This window comes from Chelon labrosus, assembly GCF_963514085.1.
Source record: "Chelon labrosus genome assembly, chromosome: 13".
Lineage (NCBI taxonomy): Eukaryota > Metazoa > Chordata > Actinopteri > Mugiliformes > Mugilidae > Chelon > Chelon labrosus.
Genome location: NC_140346.1, coordinates 20,552,289 through 20,574,233, shown reverse-complemented (window position 1 = coordinate 20,574,233; position 21,945 = coordinate 20,552,289). Strand labels below are relative to the sequence as shown.

The 21,945-nt window shown below is 38.7% G+C and overlaps 1 protein-coding gene across 4 annotated transcripts in view; it reads right to left on the bottom strand.

Annotated features, from left to right (window-relative positions):
• The window catches only part of ncam1b (neural cell adhesion molecule 1b), a 77,622-nt gene that overhangs the window by 34,469 nt on the left and 21,208 nt on the right, over positions 1-21,945 (bottom strand). For all 4 annotated transcript variants that reach the window (XM_084558407.1, XM_084558404.1, XM_084558405.1 and 1 more), the window contains exons 2-7: positions 10,227-10,301; positions 8,297-8,506; positions 6,826-6,969; positions 5,306-5,443; positions 4,809-4,926; positions 1,945-2,105 (exon numbers count right to left, since the gene is read on the bottom strand). In XM_084558407.1, the coding sequence (XP_084414533.1) occupies positions 1,945-2,105; positions 4,809-4,926; positions 5,306-5,443; positions 6,826-6,969; positions 8,297-8,506; positions 10,227-10,301 (846 nt within the window). The remainder of the gene's footprint in view (positions 1-1,944; positions 2,106-4,808; positions 4,927-5,305; positions 5,444-6,825; positions 6,970-8,296; positions 8,507-10,226; positions 10,302-21,945) is intronic.

The following is a 21,945-nucleotide window of genomic DNA, read 5'->3' as shown; positions in this document are numbered from 1 at the left end:
GTGCTACTTCTAAAGCATGGGGGGTAGAGCCGTGCTTTGCTCTCACACTATTCATTCCACTCCATGAAGGATGCATGCATGGATTAAGGAATGTGTTGGATAATGTAAGTCTATTCAGGAGAGTGAATTTAATTTGTAATATTTAGCTCAAGAAAGCAACTGCAACCTTGTTTTAATGTTAAATGCCGTTATTTCAACTCATAATTATTAAATAAACAAAGGAACAATCATGTTGCCAGCTTGTTATTTCTAACTTAAGTAGTCCTACATGTAAACATTTAGATTTACAGCACCGCTTGACGTGCAGGAAATGCAGATATTAGTTGGATGTTAGGAGAACTCTTAGGCATGTTTTTCTTACTGACGTTTGCAACGCATGGCCCCTTACAATTAGCTTCGTGGATTGTACACAGACAGCTAGCTCACCTGAGATGCCCTAAAGGAATGCCCTCATTTCTGGTCAGAAGGAGGAGGACACATGCTTTTAAACATGAATGTCTTGGATTTCAGCATATTTATACATCTTGCGCAAATACTGCAACCTGACCTTTTCCAGACAGTGGCTGGAGGAATGGAAGAAGGAGGCTGTTACGGCTTAGTATGAATTACATTTTTTGGAGTAAGGCCAAGACATAAATATTTTGTGCACATAAATGTAGTCACTCGGGGAACGTTTATTTTAATAGACCGTAGGAACTATGTAAATCCTAATCCATTCTGACATGATGAGACAGAAAATTGTAAGCAAAAGGACCTTGGAACAACACAAACAAATAATATCTTTCCCAAACCCTGCAGCTACAACTCATTTCTACATTCAGGATTATTCAACGCTTCAAGGTATTTGCTCAACTAAGTTTAGCTAGCCGAGTTGCATTTAAAGTCTCACACAGAATCTCCTTCTAAAGATAGATCTGTTTTGATTAGATGCATCTTTTCTCTGCGATCTACTCACCAGTCTAAAATCACAGTTAAAAGTTTATCTCTAGAATACTGAAAGATCCTGAACTTAGTATATCAAGCACCCTGAGGTGACTTATGTCTTGCTCTATACTGCATATACTGAAAATAAAAGTAAAAGTAAAAGTGAAACGTGTTCATTTTCAGCCACAAATACACAGAGAAGCTGGACTCATTCGGTATTGTTGGTGTAAACCCCTTAATGAACAGAATTATTAATGCATATTTAGTTATTCATACTGAATGTTAGAGATGCACACATACTTTAATTTATGACCAAGCTTAATGTGTGCACTGTGCAGCTTTACTATGAATAAACAGACACAGTATTGTCAAGCAAATTAATGCTGAAGAACTCAGGGTCAACATATTATAAACAATGTTGGTGAAAATCCACACTTGTGGTTTTAATATACAGAAGTGGGTGCTTTCAAGGAAACACATGGATGTACAGAAACCAGAGCTTTTGTGAGGAAAATCTCTGAGATAATGAGGTAAACAGTGCACTCTGAAAGCTGTCTGGAGTAATTTTAATTTAATTGTTTACCCCGTCGAGCTCTAAAGAACCAAGCAATTGCCACTGCTTTGGTTTAGGAAAATAAAACGCACCAGTTAAAGCATTGAAATTACACTGACAGGATGATGAACTGATATTATGATTGGGACTGAAATTGTGGTCATTGTGACATGACAAAATAAATAAAGAGGCCTCGGAGGCGAAAACTGAGAAACAGCTTCAGAGAGTTCAGCTGAGCACATCCCACTTGGCCAGATCTCTAAATCCTTAAGCTACATCCCCACAACGAACAATCGCAGCCCACACCGAAACAACACTTTATGTTGTCACGCCATAGAAAACAAACAGAAAACCATATACTATTGTTCTTCTCCCACCTACATACTCATATACCTCATTCCCACACACTTGGAACATTTTATATTGCCGCTTTAGTTCATGTATGCCTATAAAACATTCTGCCTTACCGAACACTCTCAGACTCAGTTCCTGTTCGCTCTCCCCAGCCTTGTTCTTAGCGATACAGGTGTACTCTCCTTCGTCCAGCTTGTTAACATCCATTATGGTCATCTCTGAGCCATCTTCATTAAAGCTGTACTTCTCTCCGGCCTCGAGGTCCACTTCATTCCTGTAGAAAATGTGAGTGTTAAAAAGTATATCCATCTGTCCAGTCCATTTCAAACACCATCCTTCATCTGCGCCATGTTGCGAGGCTTTCTTTAAAAATCGTGATTTCGGGTCTTAAGAAAATAGGCAGCCGTTTCTAGATCCTTGCGCGGAAAGCGGTAAAAGATCATGTGATGAAAAAAGAAGAGGTGAAAGCTGAAAAAAAAATGTTTTAGGGTTTTTGTTTTGCAAGCCTTTTCATGTCATTTGATGTTTACCGTCAATTTTAACTCAAAAAACGTCTCGTATTTTCTATTTCGTCCAAGTGGAGTATTAAATTGTTTGTAACCGCTGCCAACCATGCAAAGATGGTAATGTTTTCTGGCCTCTGACCTGACTGTCTGTGTTCACTACTGTTGAATACAGCTTTCAGCATGCACCAGGTGCTCTCTAACTGCACCGGTGTAAAAATGATAGTGAAGGTAACAACATGCTGAAAACCAAAGGCAGCACAGAAGCACTTTTTTTCTTTTTAAACTCTGTGATCCCGAATCCGAGCCATCTACAGATTTACCTGCTGTCTTGGAAACGAGATAAACAGAACAGTTTAACAAAGCGGGGGCCTATCAATGGCTGTATTCAGATACACAGAATAATGTGTCTATTGTTGACATGCTAGTCTTCAGGTTTCACTGTGTACATGCACCTTTGATACGCTGTGATTAAGTATTCTATTGCAATGAATAAATCAGTAAGTAACAAGCTCTGAAAAGGATATTCAGTGCAGTAAAGCATAATGCGCACTCAGTCATCAAACTTAACCAGCGTGCCACAAAGTCTAATAAGTATTCTTTTTCTGTTAAAACTTTTACTCCATTATGTCATACTGCATCTGCATTATTATATAATTAATGCAAAGTAGGCTATTAAGACTAAAGACTTCTGATGGTGAGTAAAATTACATTTGCCACGCAATCTTGCTGTAGTCGAGAAAGCTATAATAAGCTATAATACATTCTTAATTATTGCTTCTTACGCAGAAGGAAATGATGCTGAACGATGGTGAAATAATAATAGTAACCTGATGCGCCACATATTTTGTTCCACACGATTTTCCGCAACATCGTCTGCGGAAACTGTTTAGAAAAGGGTGGGGACTTGGAAAAAAAAACTAAATACTTGGCAGGTGACTAGACAAACCATCTATCACCGTTAACAGTTAATCAGATCAAAATTATGACGCAGTACAAGAAAATGAAACACAACAAGTAGCAATCTGAAGAGCTTTGGAAGCTTGTACATCAGGTGACAGTTTTCACACCTGAACCACCTACAGCTGCCAGTAGCACCTCACAGGATATTGACTGGTCAGCACTTCTGTGGATCAACCACAAGCAACCCCGGTCACTCCCTGTTTGAACTGCTGCCACCAGGCAAACGATTCAGGGTAATTAAAACAAGGACAGTTTTTACCCACATACAGTAGCCGCACTGAACACACAGCATAAGCACTGAATCAGTATAAACGCTGCTATATGCAACATCCACATAGAACAATGTAAATATCAATGTACAATAATGGGACATATGCCATTTTAAAACCGACATGAACGTATGTTGGATGAGAGTCTCTTGTATTTATTCAACTTTGTGTTACTTACTTTTAAAGCTACTTTTTTATGTTGCTTCTTACAGAGTTTTTTTATGTAGCACTGACGGGTCTAGCTTTGCAATTTCATTGTTTTCCACAACAGTGACCATAAAGGGCATTCTGATTCTGATAACCCAGTAATCTGGGCTGTTCAATCTCACAGGAATCCAACTGCCTTGCAATGGGGTTAATGAGAAAAACAACACTAATTTAAAGATGCAGATTAAATAAAAAAAAATAAATGAAAAACTATTGATATTTGGTTGGTGCACCTACAACTGACACAGCTTGTTATTTTCATTACCAGCTGAAATACAAGCTCCTCGACAGACAATACGATATATGGATGGAAACATTTGTTGGCTAGTTCCTCATTCCACCATCCGGTTGAGTCCGTAATATCTTAACTACTTGATTGATTGAGATAAAATGTAGCTCTTGCTCTGAATAAAAACCTACAAGATTTACGTCAAGCTCTGGAGGAACTTCATCTGGTCAGACGACTGGGTTAAACTATATTTATTCGTCCAGTTTAGTCCACCTTTATATTCACCTTGTTTTTTAATGCCACTGTTAGCACACAAACAGAATAAACTAAGATGGTGAATGTGGTAAATTCATTTTGGAGGCTGTGGTACAATTTAATTGAATTGTATTGCGTTGTACCGACTTGTTCGTATTAGTTTGACAGACCCATTTTAGTCAGTGGGGTAAATTACATAAACACTTTTATGTTTAATCAATACAGTTTAACAGCACAACAAACTACATCCTCTAAAATGATCATACACTTGTTGTCTTACTGTTTTAACAGAAACTGAACAGTATAAAGCATTTAGTGCAAGACTGCCTTTGTTTTCACTACTGTACCTACTGAAGTGGAAAGTGAGTGTAATGTGAGTTAAAACTTTAACAGGTTTAAGTTACTTCAGAGAAAATAGGTGAAAATTGTTTGTATAAATGAAAAGGAGTTCATTACATGCAACAGAAATGTGTTTATTATAAGATTATATAGCACTATATAGAGCAATCTGATGAGTTGTTTCTCTCTCGAGGTTGCCAGGAGAGTTTTACCTTGTCCAGGTCACCATGGGTTCGGGATAGCCGTCGACAGCACAAGTCAGAATGGCAGGCTGCCCGATATCTGCTGTGGCGTTTACCTCTGACTGCCATATCCTGATGGTTGGGAGCACTGAGACACAGAGAGAGACATATAAATAATGGCACAGAAAAGAGAGGTACAATATGGAGACATAAACATATATAGGCACACAGTCATACAGATAAAAAGATAGACAGCAAGAGGAAAAACAGGAACAGATGCAGTGACAAATTCAGAACGCTTATTTTAGTCACACTCATTTGCTAGGCTCAGAAGTTGCAGGAAACAGACTTCATTAGCATGAAGTATCTTTGATACACGGTTGCTCTGGGCAACTGCTTCCTCATTGATGCTAAGCCTGGTCACCTCTGAGGATATACGGTGTATTTAGGCGTCATGGGACACCTGCCACACAAAAACATCCAGGGAGGAACAAAAAGGAAAAGGAAACAGTGTGAGGGCCGCCAACCATTCACGACGACCTTTATGATACGCAGATCAATCTCGCCGCGGGCCATGAGGCGACCCTCGCAGGTATACAGGCCCTCGTCTGTCTTCTTTATGCCGCGGATTTGAAGGTGATTGTTGCTCAGTATTTTGAACCGGACTGAAAGGAAGCAGAACAGAAATGCATCATCAGTTCACAGCAGCACTGACAAAGTATTGGATGACAAACAGCTGCTGCTGAGCTAATGAGCAGGTGAGACAGCAGAATTAAACGGCCGTGAAAAGAATGGCTTTGATTAAAAAGAAACATTTAATGCCGTCGTCATAGTTTGTGACACTGCTCGGCTGCAATGTTATGAAGAAATTTTAATTGAGCTGACTGACAATATTTGTGGAAAAACAACTGGAATATCAAATCTCTTTTTGGAAGCGCATAACGCGTATCCGTATATCCAACACTCCTTCCACCAGCTCCAGAAATAGAGAAATCTGGCCATACCCGCATGAACTCCTTCGCTTTGAGATGAAATGTGAAACAAATAAATTGAATCACGTAATAATCGAAAATACTATTACAACCCACACATGAGGTGCGTTATTATTTTTCACTGAGCAAAACCAACGCTATGAAACACAATATTATATTGCTCAGTGTCAAGGGTTTATAACAGAGAGTCAATTGTGTTTTCAAATTCAAAACCAAATTAATTTTTTCCTTCTTTCAGAGAAAACCCTGGAGAAGAATGACAACAAAAGCAGGGCATGAGCAATTCCTCTCACACGGGTGAATCTGCATATACATTATTAAGTAGCCTGTCTTTTGGTGCCTTTCTGTGCTTTCATTTCGACTCTACAGTCTATGTTCTCTAAAGTTACAGCAAATGACTAACATTTCCATTTTGCCTCTTGGCCTGGACTTTTACTTTTTATGCTCCATTCTGGATGATGACTCTTTGGTAACACAGCAACACCACAATGTTATTGCCCAGAGCTCCATCTTCATCATGTTTCAGGGCACGTTGTATTTTAATAAACAAACTAACAAACTCAAGACTGTACAAAACAAAAAATATATCTACACATTTACTGTACAGTGGTCCCTCGTTTATCACGGGAGTTACGTTCTAAAAATAACCCGCGATAGGCGAAATCCGCGAAGTAGTCAGCTTTATTTTTTACAATGATTATAAATGTTTTAAGGTTGCAAAACCCCTCACTACACACTTTATACACTTTTCTCAATAACTTGCAAACAAACCGCACTTCAGTCACACTGCCAGCGATCAAAGATACTGTATATGTAAATTTGGCAAGTTGAACGCATTCTGTACTGTACAAGAGACACCGTACGGAGGAGATTGATTGACAATGGTCTACAGTCCCTTAGCCAATCAGGACGCAGAAAACAATGCGCTGTTTAAAAAAAATAAAAAAAATAAAGCATGCAAAATTGCACTAAAAAAATCTGCGAAACTGCGAAAGGTGAACCGCGTTATAGCGAGGGACTACTGTATACCAAATTAAGTAAATCTGAAATCTTACCGTCTTTTTCCATCTGAATTTTTGCACCTTTATATTTCCAAATGACCGTGGGTGGAGGTGAGCTGACAACATCACAAATAATGTTGGCGTTGTCCCCTTCAGTAAATTCTTGGGGTGAGGGTGCATTTGTGAAGGTGATTTTTTCTGTAACAAAACAAGAAATACTTATTTAAAACAAAATTATACTATTAATCTCGTCGAGGCTTATTGACATTACGTGGCTGTAGGGCAGGAATACACTTTTATTCAGGAGCGTATCACAGGTACAGATATTTTTAAGCATTTGTTCCCCCTGCATATGTGCTATGACACTATTCATTTTTACTCCAATAACTCACAATTTCAATGCCAAAAATGTTCAAACTGGAAGAAAGTTTGGCAAATTTACCAATCACCACACTTCTTAACACACAAAAGAAATCCAATTCTCAACCACTTTACAATCCGAGGCTTATTATCATTAAACAAGCTCCCCTGACTGCAAGTTTCCAGAGCCGTTTCCACAACTCTTTACGGCACAAAAATGAAGTCATTACCTTACAGACTTGACTCAGGGCACAAGTTACAGACAGCTTCCCGGCTATAAAACCATCTCATCAAGGCCTCACGCATGAAGACAATTTTAGCCATACTGTGCGGTTCATTTCTTGAAACGAGTGGTAATAGTTTTAATGTAAAATGAGCTCCTGTAAAGCTCATTGTCTGCAGGGGGCACAAGTAATGATATTCCAGTATATGTTATCATTTATTTTCTGCGCAGGGGTGACAATGTTACAGATACGCAAACTGCTGCTTCTGCTACTTTCCTTTCCGAAGGATGGCAGGAGTTGGCATGTGTGTAGCTGCTATGAAAACGGCAGTAGCTTGTAATGTGACCGAAGGGCGTGAGAGAGATTGCGGCAAGTGAGTTCCATAAAATGCTTCACATTTTATAATAGTTACATCTTCCTTACCGAAACACAAATTTCTTATTTTTTCAAGCATTTACTGAGCCATGCCAAATGTTCTTTCAAAAAAAAAACTGCAAAGTGAAGAAAAAAAGCTATATCTAATTTTATATAGTACTGTATATTGATTTTGATGCGAGGTCTACATGGGTGACCACGGCTAATAACAACCAAAATATCCACTGAAATAACAAAATAACAGAAAAGTTCTGTTCGGGAAAAGGATTTCATCACTGATGGACATTTGCTGATGCTTGGCATTCATGGAAAATAAAAGCCATTACTCACAAGAACTGCACAACAGACAGGATCATTAAGCAGCCCTCTAATGGTCTTCCGACCGTTTATTGAACTGATGAAAAATCCATCCTCACTTGAAAAGAAAAAGAGTAATGTGTTGCCCTTGAGCAGTCAATAAAATACTATGAGTTCAATAAACAGGATTCTTTTTTTTTCTTGTCTATGCTCATACCACTCAGTAATGTGGAGAGTGGACTGTATGAAGTGAGGGGGGGAAAACTTACGGAAGATTTTCACTACGACCGTCGACTCCGCTTGCTGGTCTCCGTTGGTAGCGACACACTTGTATGTCCCGGCATTTTCAGTCCCAGCTTTATAGAGTGTGAGAGTGGAGGATGACTCATCGTTACGGGTTACTGTTACGTCTGGTCTGTTCGCTTCTATCCTGTCCCCACTTGGTCCAAACCAGTCTATGTGCTTGGCGACGCCTACAACTAAGAGAGAGACAGAGCAGAGCAGAGCAGATAAGAAAACAAGGAGATATATATGTGGAATGTGTAAAGGTGCACATTTCACATCAGGTAAGTCAAACAGTGCCCACAGACTGAATACTGTGGGCGGTTCATGCTCCTGCTTGGACTGCAGTATTTCAACTTTATAACAATCACGACTTAAAAAACAGAAGCCGGTGATAAACTCAAACTGATACGGACGAACATGAAACAAATGATCATGCAACAAAGGTCGTTGATTGATTTTAGCGACGTGAATACGCGACATACATCACAGATATTCGGGTTTCCACCCAACATAAAAGATGGCTTGTCAAAAGTGTTAAATTGAAACTGAATTAAACCCTGGAGAAGATTAAATGCGGCTGATGATGTGAAAGTGCTCAGTATTACATTATTATTGAATTTCCACTACCATTTATCTGTGACACATCTATTCATTCTGCATCCATAATATAAAGTATTAACTTGAAATTGAAAAGAACGTATTCAACTAATGCTCCTGCCTGGATTACTGTGTGTTTTATCTTTACAAAAAATGATCCGACATGACTAGCAGCCATGTTGCAACAAGAGACTATGGGTTGTTGGTAGGGGTGGGCGATATATATCGTCTGCGATAATATCGTGATTGTTGTGTTAACGATGTGCAAATTCACATTATCGAGTATTTAAATTAGTCAGAAAAAAACACTCCAAAACACGCATTAAAACTCCACACATTCAGAGGTGCGTGCAGCAGAAGCCCTTGGCTGCAGCAGGGCGTCACGTCATTGCTGTAGTGGGCCGACACGTCATCATCTCTCTCACAGGCATCGTTACCGCGAATGTGAGTGAGGGGAGTGGAGCGGCAGGGCGCACCGCTGTCTCCCGACTGCTTTTTGTCAGCTGAGCTGTTTGCATCCCGAGGCCCGGCCGTTATCACAGGCTTCTCCCGCATACTCTAGATAATCCGTTGTCTCGGCATTGATGTGGGCGAACATACAAACTGATGGCTCCATGTTGTGTCAGCTAGCGCTAGCTTGGAAGCTGACGGGTGTTAGCTAGCGTGCAGCCGCTACTTTAAAGTGAACGAGGTTATCCACGGTCATGACGGAAATTAAACTTCAAAATAAATGATGGACGTTGATTTTACTCTCTTTAATTGCTATAAGGTCTCATAAAAGTCATGTTTACTCAGAGGTCAGTGTTCTTACACTAGTTCAATTGGTATTTTGTATTTTGTCTGAATTGTTTTTACTTGAATACTTACATGTTAAAGAAAATAAATAAGAACTGTTTTCATTCAACATTGTGCCCATTATTGTTATCAGTGATTAAGTAACTCAGACTTTTAAAAACACATTTTTAATGGATATCGTCTAATTATCGTTATCGTTAAAATCGCCAAAAATATCGAGATATTATTTTTTGTCCATATCGCCCACCCCTAGTTGTTGGTTGAATTTAGTGAGTTGTAGTAATAACAAGCAAAGAAAAAAGAAAAAAGAAAAAAACCACCTCTGTTGACATTAAGTGGGCAGGTATAAAGTTCAACTTATCACAACCTTGAGGCCGAAGGCCACCTGAGTCTGGAACATCCACTAGAGAACTACAATTTGACAAGCGGCAAGAAAAGCGCTTTTTATGTGGCATGACAGGCCTTAATGGAGCAGGTTTCAAAGGCAAAAATAATTGGTTTAGGGCAGCTTGACAAACTTACCTTCACACATGAAGAATTTGGACTCTCCAAGACTAATTTCACCGTAACCCGGAGTGATCTGCACTTCCAGTGACACTAGAATAGACACAGAGAGCACACGTTACAAAAATCGGAAACAACACACTAAGTGAAGCAGCGAGTGAGTATGCAGAGAGAGAGAGTACAATTATTCAATCAGAAAACACTGACATTTAATTTATCCCACAGAGAGATCAGACCCGCAGATGTTGACATACCAATGTGTTCCACCTACAGGCAAGGACAGTAGCAGCCAGCCGCAGTAATCAGCACCTCGACTGTGTCTTATGAGTCATATTTGATGAACTTTGATTTGATAATTAATGAAAAGAATGCAGAGTTCACACCTTTCGTCGTGTATTCATTGTCCTGTGAATCACACCGCAGTTTTATAATTAGAGGCAGAATTAAATATTTCTATTTGATGACTGAACACCCACCAGAGGTTGGCGTGAGACTAATTTGCTTTTTTATTAATTGATTGGTTTAGGTTAACAGTTGGAACAGGTATTAAATGTAGAAACTTTAAAACACAATCAAAGACAACAGTGGTTGGAAAAATAAGATATGAGCTCACTTTCTGCACATGGCCCCGCAGCAGCTCAATATTTTTACTGCAATTAAAAAAGCAGTGTGAACAAGAAAATCTGTGGAAAGCACATCAAGAAAATGACTGTCAGTTTTGGCACTAGCAGCCCTATTACCGAATAGATGGACATTTCCTATTCCTCTAATGCCTGCAGCCCTCCTGTCCTTTCAAGAGAAATACCATCAAGCAATTATTCATTTAAAATTCAGCCGCTGGTAAGAAGCAGTGCTGTGCTCCCAATGCACCTTGAAATAAATTATTTTTTTTAAATTTCTTAGAAATCATGTCTGTCTGGCAAGGTGAATGCAGTTGAGTGTCTCAGTGTGAGTCTCCAATTCATCAAAGGCTGGATAAGAAAGACAGATTTCTATTATTTGACACAGACAGAAAAGTGGCCCGAAAAACACTTCTGTGCTTAATTAGAACAAAGCATCACTTGTTTCCTGCAGAACCTCCCAAGGGGGCAGTCGGGGTTCCAGTGGTTGACTAAGGAGTGTGACTAAAAGGGCCAAGAATCCAGCTCTATATTATGCATGAGGGAGACTGTGTGAATGTGTATGTACCATAATGGAGGTCGGTGTAAGAAGGGGAACTCAGGGTCAGTATACATAGGCATAGAAGACAATAAAGACGTCTGGAGGAACAGACGGAGTGATTTCTGTAAGGCCATAAATATGGATTTATTTATCAGCCTACTTTACTACAGTACAGCTTGCCAGCAAATTCTGCCTTCTAATACGAACCAGCAATATTTGTTGAAGATGAACAATTACTCAAGTAATAATAATAATAATAGTAATAGCAGGTACTAAGGGGATTTAAATTAATGTTTCAGACAAAATAAGAAAGAAACTGCTGCAAAAATTAGTATGGTCTATAAAATGTCTGCGAGATTAAATTTAACAATTTTATATCGTCGAAATCTTCGATCTTCATCATCATACTAGACTAAAACAGATAATATTCCCATTTGAGAAACTGGCTTCAGGACATTTTGTAAATATTTACCTTTAAACACATCAATTACTGATTATTTTCCAGCTGACTGATCATTTCAACGTCAATTTCAAGTCTTGAATACACAAAAAAACATAGGAGTAGATGCTATAATGATGCCCTCACCCTCACCGCTGTCACATGCTGCCGCAACACATATTTTGCAATGCCATCATTAACTTAACAAACACATGTCTTAGTTTTAGAGAACATAACCCACGAGGCCACTGTTTAAAAAGGTAAAACTACATGTTAGTACATGCTATGGTACAATACTCAAAGGGGAAGACTCGGCTGGTAGCGAGCTGTTTACCGTTAGCCATGGCCAGACAAAACATCAAGAAGAAAGATGATTATTCTCTGAGCAACAATGAGCCAGGTACTCGGGTGATGGTGGAGCTGGTTCGGCAATAAATCATGTGAGACAGCACACCAGCTTGGAAATAAGCGCATCTGGTGTTGTCTGATAACCAGTGGCCCAAACATGGTGCACACATTACAGATTAACATACGGACCTGGCTAGCATGTTTTGGACACAGGCTACATATCGCCATTAGTAAAAAAATGTTCAAATGTTGTGGCCAAAGAACTGTGCTGGAAGAAGTAATCAGGTTGTTTACTTAACAAAAAATAGACACACGACAGGAAAATATACTATAGGTACCCACACTCGTTCTGCAGAACAGCCCATTTCACAATCACATAGGGTAGACTGATTTATAATAATACGTTATAATCTGTCAGGTAATTCATATCAGGCATCCATTATCTAGCTTAATCTAGAATAACTGAAGTTATCAATAACTTTATTTGAGTAAAAGCAGTAGCTTAGTAGTGTTTTATTGCTCAGATCTAGGCTGCTCAACAATACACATCACATTTAACCTACATAATGGTGTATGCTAATCCTCCCAAAACATATGTAAGCCTATGCCTCACTTATATCCCTGTTTAATAAACACAACCAGGGATATCGGCCGATATTGAGTTAAAAATGTAATATCGGGAATTATCGGTATTGGGTTTTTATAACCGATGTTTGTTCTGTAGGTTTCAGCCTTTCCGAGTCTGCATGAACGCAGCATGAGACGTTTACAGGCGCGTGCTTAATGACGTATAACAACATCTACGGGAGACTCGCAGGTTGCTAACCGTGGCTAACAAGCGTGCTCGCCCCGGTGCATGAGATGTCCGTGGTTTGGAAGTATTTCCAAGTGTCACCTACTAACAGTAAATTTGCGATTTGCAATGACTGCAAAGCGTTGGTTATGAGAGGAGGAAACAAGGCGTCTTCCTTTAATACATCAAATTTGATCACCCACCTCAAGAAGAATCATCCGGAGTTATACGCATATATATATATATATATATATATATATATTATATGATTGTATTATTTGCCAAGTTATGGCCAGTTACTCAGTCATTGAACCTGGAAAAAGAGGACTATGTTTATTTACTACTCTGGACTGAAGATATGCATCTTCCTTGTTTTGATATTGTCTGTAGTGTTGTTTGAGGCAAAATTTTCTCTCTAAAAACACAAAAAAAAAAAAATGAATGGCACTTTTTTCAATAACTTATTTTGCACAGACAGTGTTTACATTTGAAAAGCCATGTTGCGTTTATGTATGCATCCAGTGGGGCATCACAATAAAATTAGGCATAATGTGTTAATTCCATAATAGGTGATATGTTATGTTGTTACCTAACAATTTTGGTGTAAAAAGACTACATATATCGGCATCGAGTGATATCGGTATCGGAAATTAAGAGTTGGACAATATCGGAATATCGGATATTGGCAGAAAAGCCAATATCGAGCAACACAACCATTGATTTTAAATCATTGTCTTTTAATGATATGTTCTCTTACATTGCCAATAGAGTCAAATGAAGTAGAATTGTGTTTTGGGTGTAATATCCCTTTAAAATCTGCAACACCATGTGATTGCACAGTGTACAGTGATATTACAGGGACACTGACTTTAGGTCATGCTGCACCCACCATGAACGAAATGTAATCACTTAAAAGGCTAAACCTGAACAAAAGCTGGTGTTTTAGTACATTTTATAGAGACTGACATACAGAGTGATCTTTCATCCCATCATAGTGTCAATGTTAGGCAGAGACCGAATGTACGCTGTCAAAGTTGTTTGAAAGTTTTATTACTAAATGAGCTAGTAAATCGTTTGATGTTCAAAATGACGGAACATCAAACCCAGACATCAACACTCTGCTCTACAAAAATGTTATGTTAATTTTATGGAAAAAAAAAGTTTATGGATTCTCTTTAATTGGGCAGAGGAAATAAAACTGGTTGGTATTCATTTAGTCAAACAAACTGGCAATGAATTTGTAGAAGAAATGTCTTCACGCTGGTGATGATTATTCAAGTCAAGAGATGTTTCTCTGTGCAGTCCATTATCACATTCTGTGTCTGAAAGGGTTTTGTCCGAGTCAGGCAAAGCTATGTGTGCAAAAACATCTTAAAAACATGCAACACACATTAAAAATGTGGCGGAAACCAGATTGGAAAATAGTTACTTTCCAAGAAAACATAAAATACAATAATTTGACCGCAATTCAATGGCGGAAAAATGAAAAGGGTTCAGCACTAAGATAAACTTATTATGAGAAGTCCTACAAAGACGGGTGGTCTAGTAAATGTTGAATTAAATGAGCTCCTATAAGTAAGACCACTAAATGATCATGGCTAAGGAGCTGGAGTGGCAATTAGGGAAAAGGGCAAAGTGGGACAGCTGATGATTTTATCATCCGTAGCATTTACTTTTCTTGAAGACTCTTATTCTCAGACATTGAGAGGGTGCAATTAAAAATGAAGCAAGGCAACCAGTTCAGGATTTTCTATATATACACTAATATTTTCAAGAAATGCAGAGGTTGTAGTGTTATCCACAATACAAAGTACTTACCATAGCATTGTGTGTGGAGCACAATAAGTGCAAATGCAATTTAACGTATGGAGTTTACAGTACACACTTAAACTTACAGCATTGTTGCTAAGCTAAGCTCCCATTTCTACTAATTTTGGCAGATAAATAAACACCTCCCCCTATAATAATACACTGTTACAATACCACAGTTTACAGCCACAAAAATAACAGTAAAGTTAACATTTTACATATATTATAACCTTCATGAAGATGTGATTTATTGCAAGGCTCTTTTAGTATGAGTTGGGAAATACCCTAGCAAATGAGCTCTACAATATATATTCTTCACATAAATGGCTACATGACGGCAGAAAATGTACTGCAAATTGAAAACTGTTAAACTGCTATCATTAGAGAAAACCTGTGGTAAGTAGTGACATTTTTAAGTGTTAAGAAATCACACTCTTTCATCTAACCGGATCAATGGCAGCCACTGAATTAATGTCAGAGTCAGAACGCAGCGAGCCAGACTGTAAAACCTGTCCGTAATCTTCCTGACACTGCTTTTCCCATTAAAACCAACAATGCAAAATTGTTCATATCCTCCGAGCAAGCTGACATTCACAGGGATGAAAATCCCAAAGGGAACTTCCATCACAGTGTCCCATATCGTCTTCAATGTCCCTCACGAATGTTGTTCTCCTTATTCTAGTAGAGTATCAGAATAAAACAGCAACACACCTGCAACGCATCCAAATTTTTCAAATTAAATGATTCTGTAGCCCAAGCACTAATTGGTTCTCTCAGACTGAAGGCAGAGCCATGGCTCCTCTGAGTTATGAAGACAGGGTAATTGCTCTCCCACCAAGAGCTCGCTTTTCATATATTAAAGAGGCTAACAAGCAACCGTACAGCAGTTCAAGTCCTGTTAAAGGGCAAAAACTATTTCAAAGCAGGGGGTGACCAAATTACAATAAGCAAATGTGTGGTGGTCTAGAAATTCAATCTAGGTGCGACTCCCTGGAGACCAATCCATTTTAAACCCAAGTAGGGCTGAGGAGTGCATTTGGGATCCTCACATCACAGGAGTTAAAGGAGCCTGCACTGCCGATGGACTAAGGGTATGCAGAAAATCAGATATATATTGTTCCACTTCTAATCTTAATCTTTAAGGTGCGTTTTTTTGCCTGTAGCAAAAATTTCAAGCATGGTTTACTGATAAGAGTGATATTTTTTAAATTCTCTAATTCAAGGTCGCACACAATTTTGGTGTGTTGATTAGTCACTTGACAACCTTGGTGCAAACTACTCCACTCTTACTACACTGCTGTGCTTAAGTAGGTATAGCCTCACAAAGACACTAACATGGCTGTAGACTCTTCGTCTTGTTGCTTAAAAAAAAAATAAATCTCAAGAGGAATTGATTTCCCATAAGACAATCAATACTAAGCGTGTGCCAGTAACTGCAGAGCTCTGTTGAGAAGGTATTGCTGTCTGCCAATGTCTTCTTCCAAAGCCCTTAGCACAAGGAAGATGCATTTTACATATTTCCAAAGGAAATCCACTGACATATGTACTTATGAATGTAAATGCTAAGTATATTTACTATAGTAAGTATATTTAGGGTATATTTACCCTAATTTCCCTTCAGGGATAAATAAAGTCCCATCTTATCTTCTCTGTTTTACTGTCCTTAATGGAAATATTTAATATAAGAATCACTATCGGCGAACTGCTAATCATCAAGCACAAATCATAAGCCTCGAGTTTTTACAGTTTTCCAAGAAAGAAGATTTTAAGTACAGCCGTTATGTAGTAAAACTGGAACAAGGGCTTAAAAGTGAAGAAAGGGAAGGATGCCTTGAAGAGATAGGAAGGTGCTGCGGTATGTACCACTAATTGGCAAACCCAACCTGGGGCTTATAAAACTTGCATACACACAGGAGTAACAGACCCGAACCTGTGATAAGTTTCCTCGCTGTTAAGGCCCTAGACAGTCGAACGGCTGAGAGACCTGCAGTGAAATAAACAATTCAAGTAGATAAGAATAAGAGTGACCTAGATGTGGGGAAAACATTTAATCTCCCCGCAGTTAAACTTGGCATTCCATCGCTTTTACCAAAAAACTAAAGTTGAAAAAATTCCCAGTGGGGAGGGACTCATTAAAAAATCAACCTATACTGACCGTCTGCAATTCAATACATGAAACCAGGAATGTGAAGTTATAATGCAAATGTGCCACAGACATTCAAAACACTAGGCTTGGCTTTAGATTCCGTTTCACTTTAATAATTGAATTTTTAAGAGGGCCGAGTCAAGAAACAAAAGACTTACTGACAAAAACCAATAATTAGATTTAATCGTGTTATTGCCTTTAACGCATTGGCAATTATGGATGCAGAATATGGTCGGAATCTGAAGATCAGCTGCCAACAAATGGATTAAAAACGCCGGTCAGACCCAACATCTGAGCTGCACATAATTAAAGTCTTAAGTAGAAGAAATAAAGATGACATACGAGCAGGGAGTATCAGTAAGCCGCAACTTCAACCACAATACCGAGAAAAATACCAGCGATAAATCTGAGTCTGTTTTTCTGTGGCCAAACAGAAAAACCACAAGGCAAATTTGAATGCAACACAGTAACTCGGGCCTTGTCATTCGCAGTTCATTGTTTGATGTAACATTTACTGTAGCTGTGGGCAATGTCACATTTGGATGCAGGCTTATCATGACTACAGGAGACAGCATGCAGTGTCAATAATTCATGTCTCTTCGGGTCATCACCAAAGCCTCAGTGATTGTAGTCTTAGAGCAATCTCATTAAATCTATAGTAACATGGAGAAAAATATTCAATTTATAGCGTATCATCAGCTACATAGTCTGCTTCTCTGTTGTTTCTTAATGCACTATGCATTATACAGTGGAATGTAAAATATTTTCTGCTGTTTATCTGACTATAAGTGTAGAAATAACTGCAAGGTTCCCAATTCACACTGATGCTGTCGTCTCTGAGTGTCTATTTAAGGATCATGTTCACTACTTCTTCAGCACAGCCATGAGACAGTGTACTAGAGTGCCTAATACCAGTACATGTGCTCTCGAGTGTAAGGGTGTGTTTGTGTCTCCCTGTGTAATGACGGTGGGGGATGGGAGTTATTTCATGAATGGAAATGATGCACATTGATGTCCTTGGGCTGCCGCAATCACTGGTCGAAATTGGGAGGACCTTAAATAGCGTCATGTAACCTCACCCATCGTTTCTAGCATGGTTGTATCTAAAATGCAAGTTCCCCACAGGGATACACCGTTATTTTTGGGAAGTAACTGATAAGATATGAAGGGCAAGGGCACCATATAGATGAGAATTTATGCAGAGCCTGGCCTTTTTCCTCTAGCCTTTGTAGTTATCTTAGAACACCTCAGGTGCCGCAGCCCAGGCAGCTGGATGTTGTAGTAAGCCTCGACCCAAGCCGTGACTCGCCTCAGTGTGGGATTACGCTCATTATCCATTCTGTTAGCGTAAAACGCACACACACACACACAGTCTGAACCACTTAAAGTTTAAGCCTGTCAAATTGACAGTCACAGTTTAAAACCTCAGTTTACTATCTGTGATCTGAAACAGGATCTGTTTTGTACAACATACATTATGGCTGGGAATCATTGAATAACTTAAAAATACATTATGGAAAAAAAATTCCATATTTTTACATAATTAAATAAGGCTTCTGCAATGTGCAATATAGCACTAAAATGCTTTTTTGTTTAGTTTTTTTATTTTAAACATCAAGAATATGAAACTGAATTTATTTACTATATTAAAAGCTTTCAGTGTCACATAATTTTACAGGCCACTCAGACTTGAGAGAGAGAGCTGAATATTAAAGAATTTGCATGACTTGTAGGCATTCAACAATCAATTTTTGTGGTTCTGATAGGTACTAGGGCTTTGACTTTTGCCCAAAAATCATATTCGAAGTTCGTTTGTTTATTAATATTAAAATTCGAATATATTCGAATATTTATTAATTATATTTTGACCATTAAATGTCTTCAGTAAGACTGATATTGGTATCAAACTTAAGTTCTATATGTTCTGTCCACCAGAGGGCAGTGTATCAGTCAATGTTAATAGACTACGTGCACGAAAGGCTGAGTATTTATGCGCGTTAAAATTGTTATTATTAAGCAAACAAGATATGCAGTGTCGGAATGAAGATGTAACGAGCAGAATATAACAGAAGATGCTGTTACGACACAGTTAACGCTCCATCGGAAATACACAAGCTTACAGGAACCTTTCGTAAGTCAATGATGCTTTCGGAAGAAAAACACTGTCACACCAGGCGTGGAAAAAAAAAACTCGGAATATGAATTGAAAACAACGTTTACAAGCAAACACATTTACAAAAAATAATTCCCATACAGGTTCGAATATTAAGAGATCCCTAAAATTCGTTCGAATATCTTCAATTTTTAAAATAATCGAATAATATTCGAATAACGAAGTTCGGAGTCAAAGCCCTAATAGGTACTGATATGTGCTATTAATGAAGGCAAACAGCCAGGTAAATTTTATCTGTACATTCTTGTGCTGTATTTTATTTATTTATTTTTTTTAAACGCTGTCAAAATGTGGAAATGTATACCCTTCTCTGGTCCCCTTCACTCAAAGCAGAGCAGTGAACGTCACACTGTGATGCTTCAGTTCACCTTAGCTGCTAAAGCGAAGACAACATGTCAAAGACCTCAGCTGTGTGGGACCACTTTAAACTGAGCAATGACAAGACAAAGGCAGTGTGCGAAATACTCTGTTTGAAACCTGCCTACCACCACAGTGGCACAACAAGTCCAAGAGTCAGCTGAACGCTTAAGGTTGTACGCTATGGTTTGACAGCTTTAATAAAAAACTAAATAAAACAAAACAAACCAGTAGCTACTGTCTGCTGCCAAGTTACTGTAATAAGGATCGTTTGACTAGTAACATTACACAGAGATGCCTTTGTGTACGCCGGAAGACACATTGCCACTCCATACAGTGAATCTCAGCTATAATAAGTCATGTTCAACTTCGCGCTTCCCTACATTTTTAATACATACACACGCCAACATGAACACAACATTAAACAACCTTTAACTGATAGTGTTTGCACAAATGGAAAGAAAAACGATTTCAGACATCAAATGGCACCAGGAATGAAGAGCATCCACTTCGGTAATGGTGTCAGTGTGTTTATAATGTATTGCAAGAGACTCTGACTCGCGATACGACACAATTTATTGATGAATTGTCCTGTGCCTACAAGCTAAAAGCTGCCAATAACCCACCAATTCAGTGGGAGTGAAAATAAAACTAGCAGATTATTTTGAAATGACGCAACAAATGCTCGTCCCTTAAAAGAAGTCTAGTGATGCCGCAGCAGAAGTGGGCTCTTTTATTTCAGCGTTTTGGCACACAAGACTCTCACACAGTTTCATTCATCATGATCGCGAGTATCAAGAAAATCCATGCACCACACAAACTTAGCTGGAAACCATTTAATTCAAAACAAGCCCAGCACCAAGATCAAAATCTTCTAGTGACAACGCACATCTAAAAGTGCTCGCGACCAGAACTAGTTTGACGACGGAACTGTGTATTTGCTTGGTGTTTGTGCTTCTCAACCATAGATACACTCATTTCTACCAGTTGCTATGGAAACGTGTTTCCCAGCTTCCTTCTCCCCTTATTTTGACATCACCACTCTCTCTCTCTCTCTCTCTCTCTCTCGTATAGTTGTCTGATTGGATGCAGCAGTGCAGCCTCAGAGGAGTGACTATTTACATTGAAGACGATGTCAAAACAACACAGACGATTTCAGCTCATCGCCACGACTTCCATCGGCGGCCGGGCCATCAGTGGTTGGTGGTTAAACTGGTGCAGACGTAGGCATGCTCCGGTGCCCGCACCAGTTAAGTACAAACGCCATAAATTCAACCCTCAATACAATATTATTCCATGAATAATATGATATTTAAAGAGTAAATTTTAACTATTCATCTACGGCTCAGCTGGTGCTTCCTTATTATAGCCCCAAGCTGAGGCTCATCAATATCTGCCAGGTTTTAGACACTTGAGGCATTTCATTTGTGCATTATTATTTTTTTGAACCATAAAACTGCATAACAGATGGCCAGCAGCTTACAGTAAGTCTGTGCATTTGCTTTTAAGAAAATGGCAACGCGCCAATAGAAAATGAACCACTATCTAAACTTTTCCTAATTATATCTATTTTAAAGCTTTCCGTCACTATCTACACCACTAAAGGAGGCAAAAGTTGTTATTCTTATGTGTTCAAATCCTTTTCATAAATTGTGCCTGACTAATTGTGTCTGAAAAGTAAAATATTCAGCAATAACAGTTGGCAGATAACGGGATTTATTTTATGGCAGCAGAATACTTCTTGTTAAAAGACGAGGGCGTGAAATATCACTTGAACCGCTGACGTAATGGTCATATTTATGAGTTATATAATAGGGCAGCGCACATTAGAATAAGAGGCCCAGGCAGCAGAAGCTTAGCTGCCACAGTGGAGATGATTCACATTCACATCTGTTGTCACAGTGTGGCCATTTGAAAGGTGTTTGGCTGCGATGTTGAAATATCATAAAATATCTGTTTTATCATATTGTCATGAGCCAATGAGATGCTTTCATCCTCAGGTACTGTAGCTGGATGTGCATTAAAACACGAAAGGATTTCAAAAACATTATTATACTGAGATGGCATAAAAATGATATGTGAATAACTGTAACTTATATCTTCTTGACCTTCGCAATGTTATGATGTGTAATTGTAGGTAACTGTAAGTAAATGAATCGTCATTCATAAAATCATATCTCGTTTTTTTTTTACATATATATATATACATGCCATTTACTGCATCCTGTTGCTGCCTTCTTGCGAGACTGGTTTTGGATGACTAGTGTTGCGAGGCCGCGCAACAAGATGTGTGAGGGAGATCCAGAACATGACAGAAGCTGCAATTTTGGGGCGCACCATCGGGCTGGAAAGATGGTGTGTGGCAGCTTTTTGAACTGCAAAGTATGACAAATGAGAGGAGCTGAACAAATGAAAAGCCGCAGACAGCAGAACAGTTTGAAAACTGAAACGTCTCTAATTGATTCAATATTGAATTCAGTCAGGAAATGGCAATACCCAGCCATTGGGCAA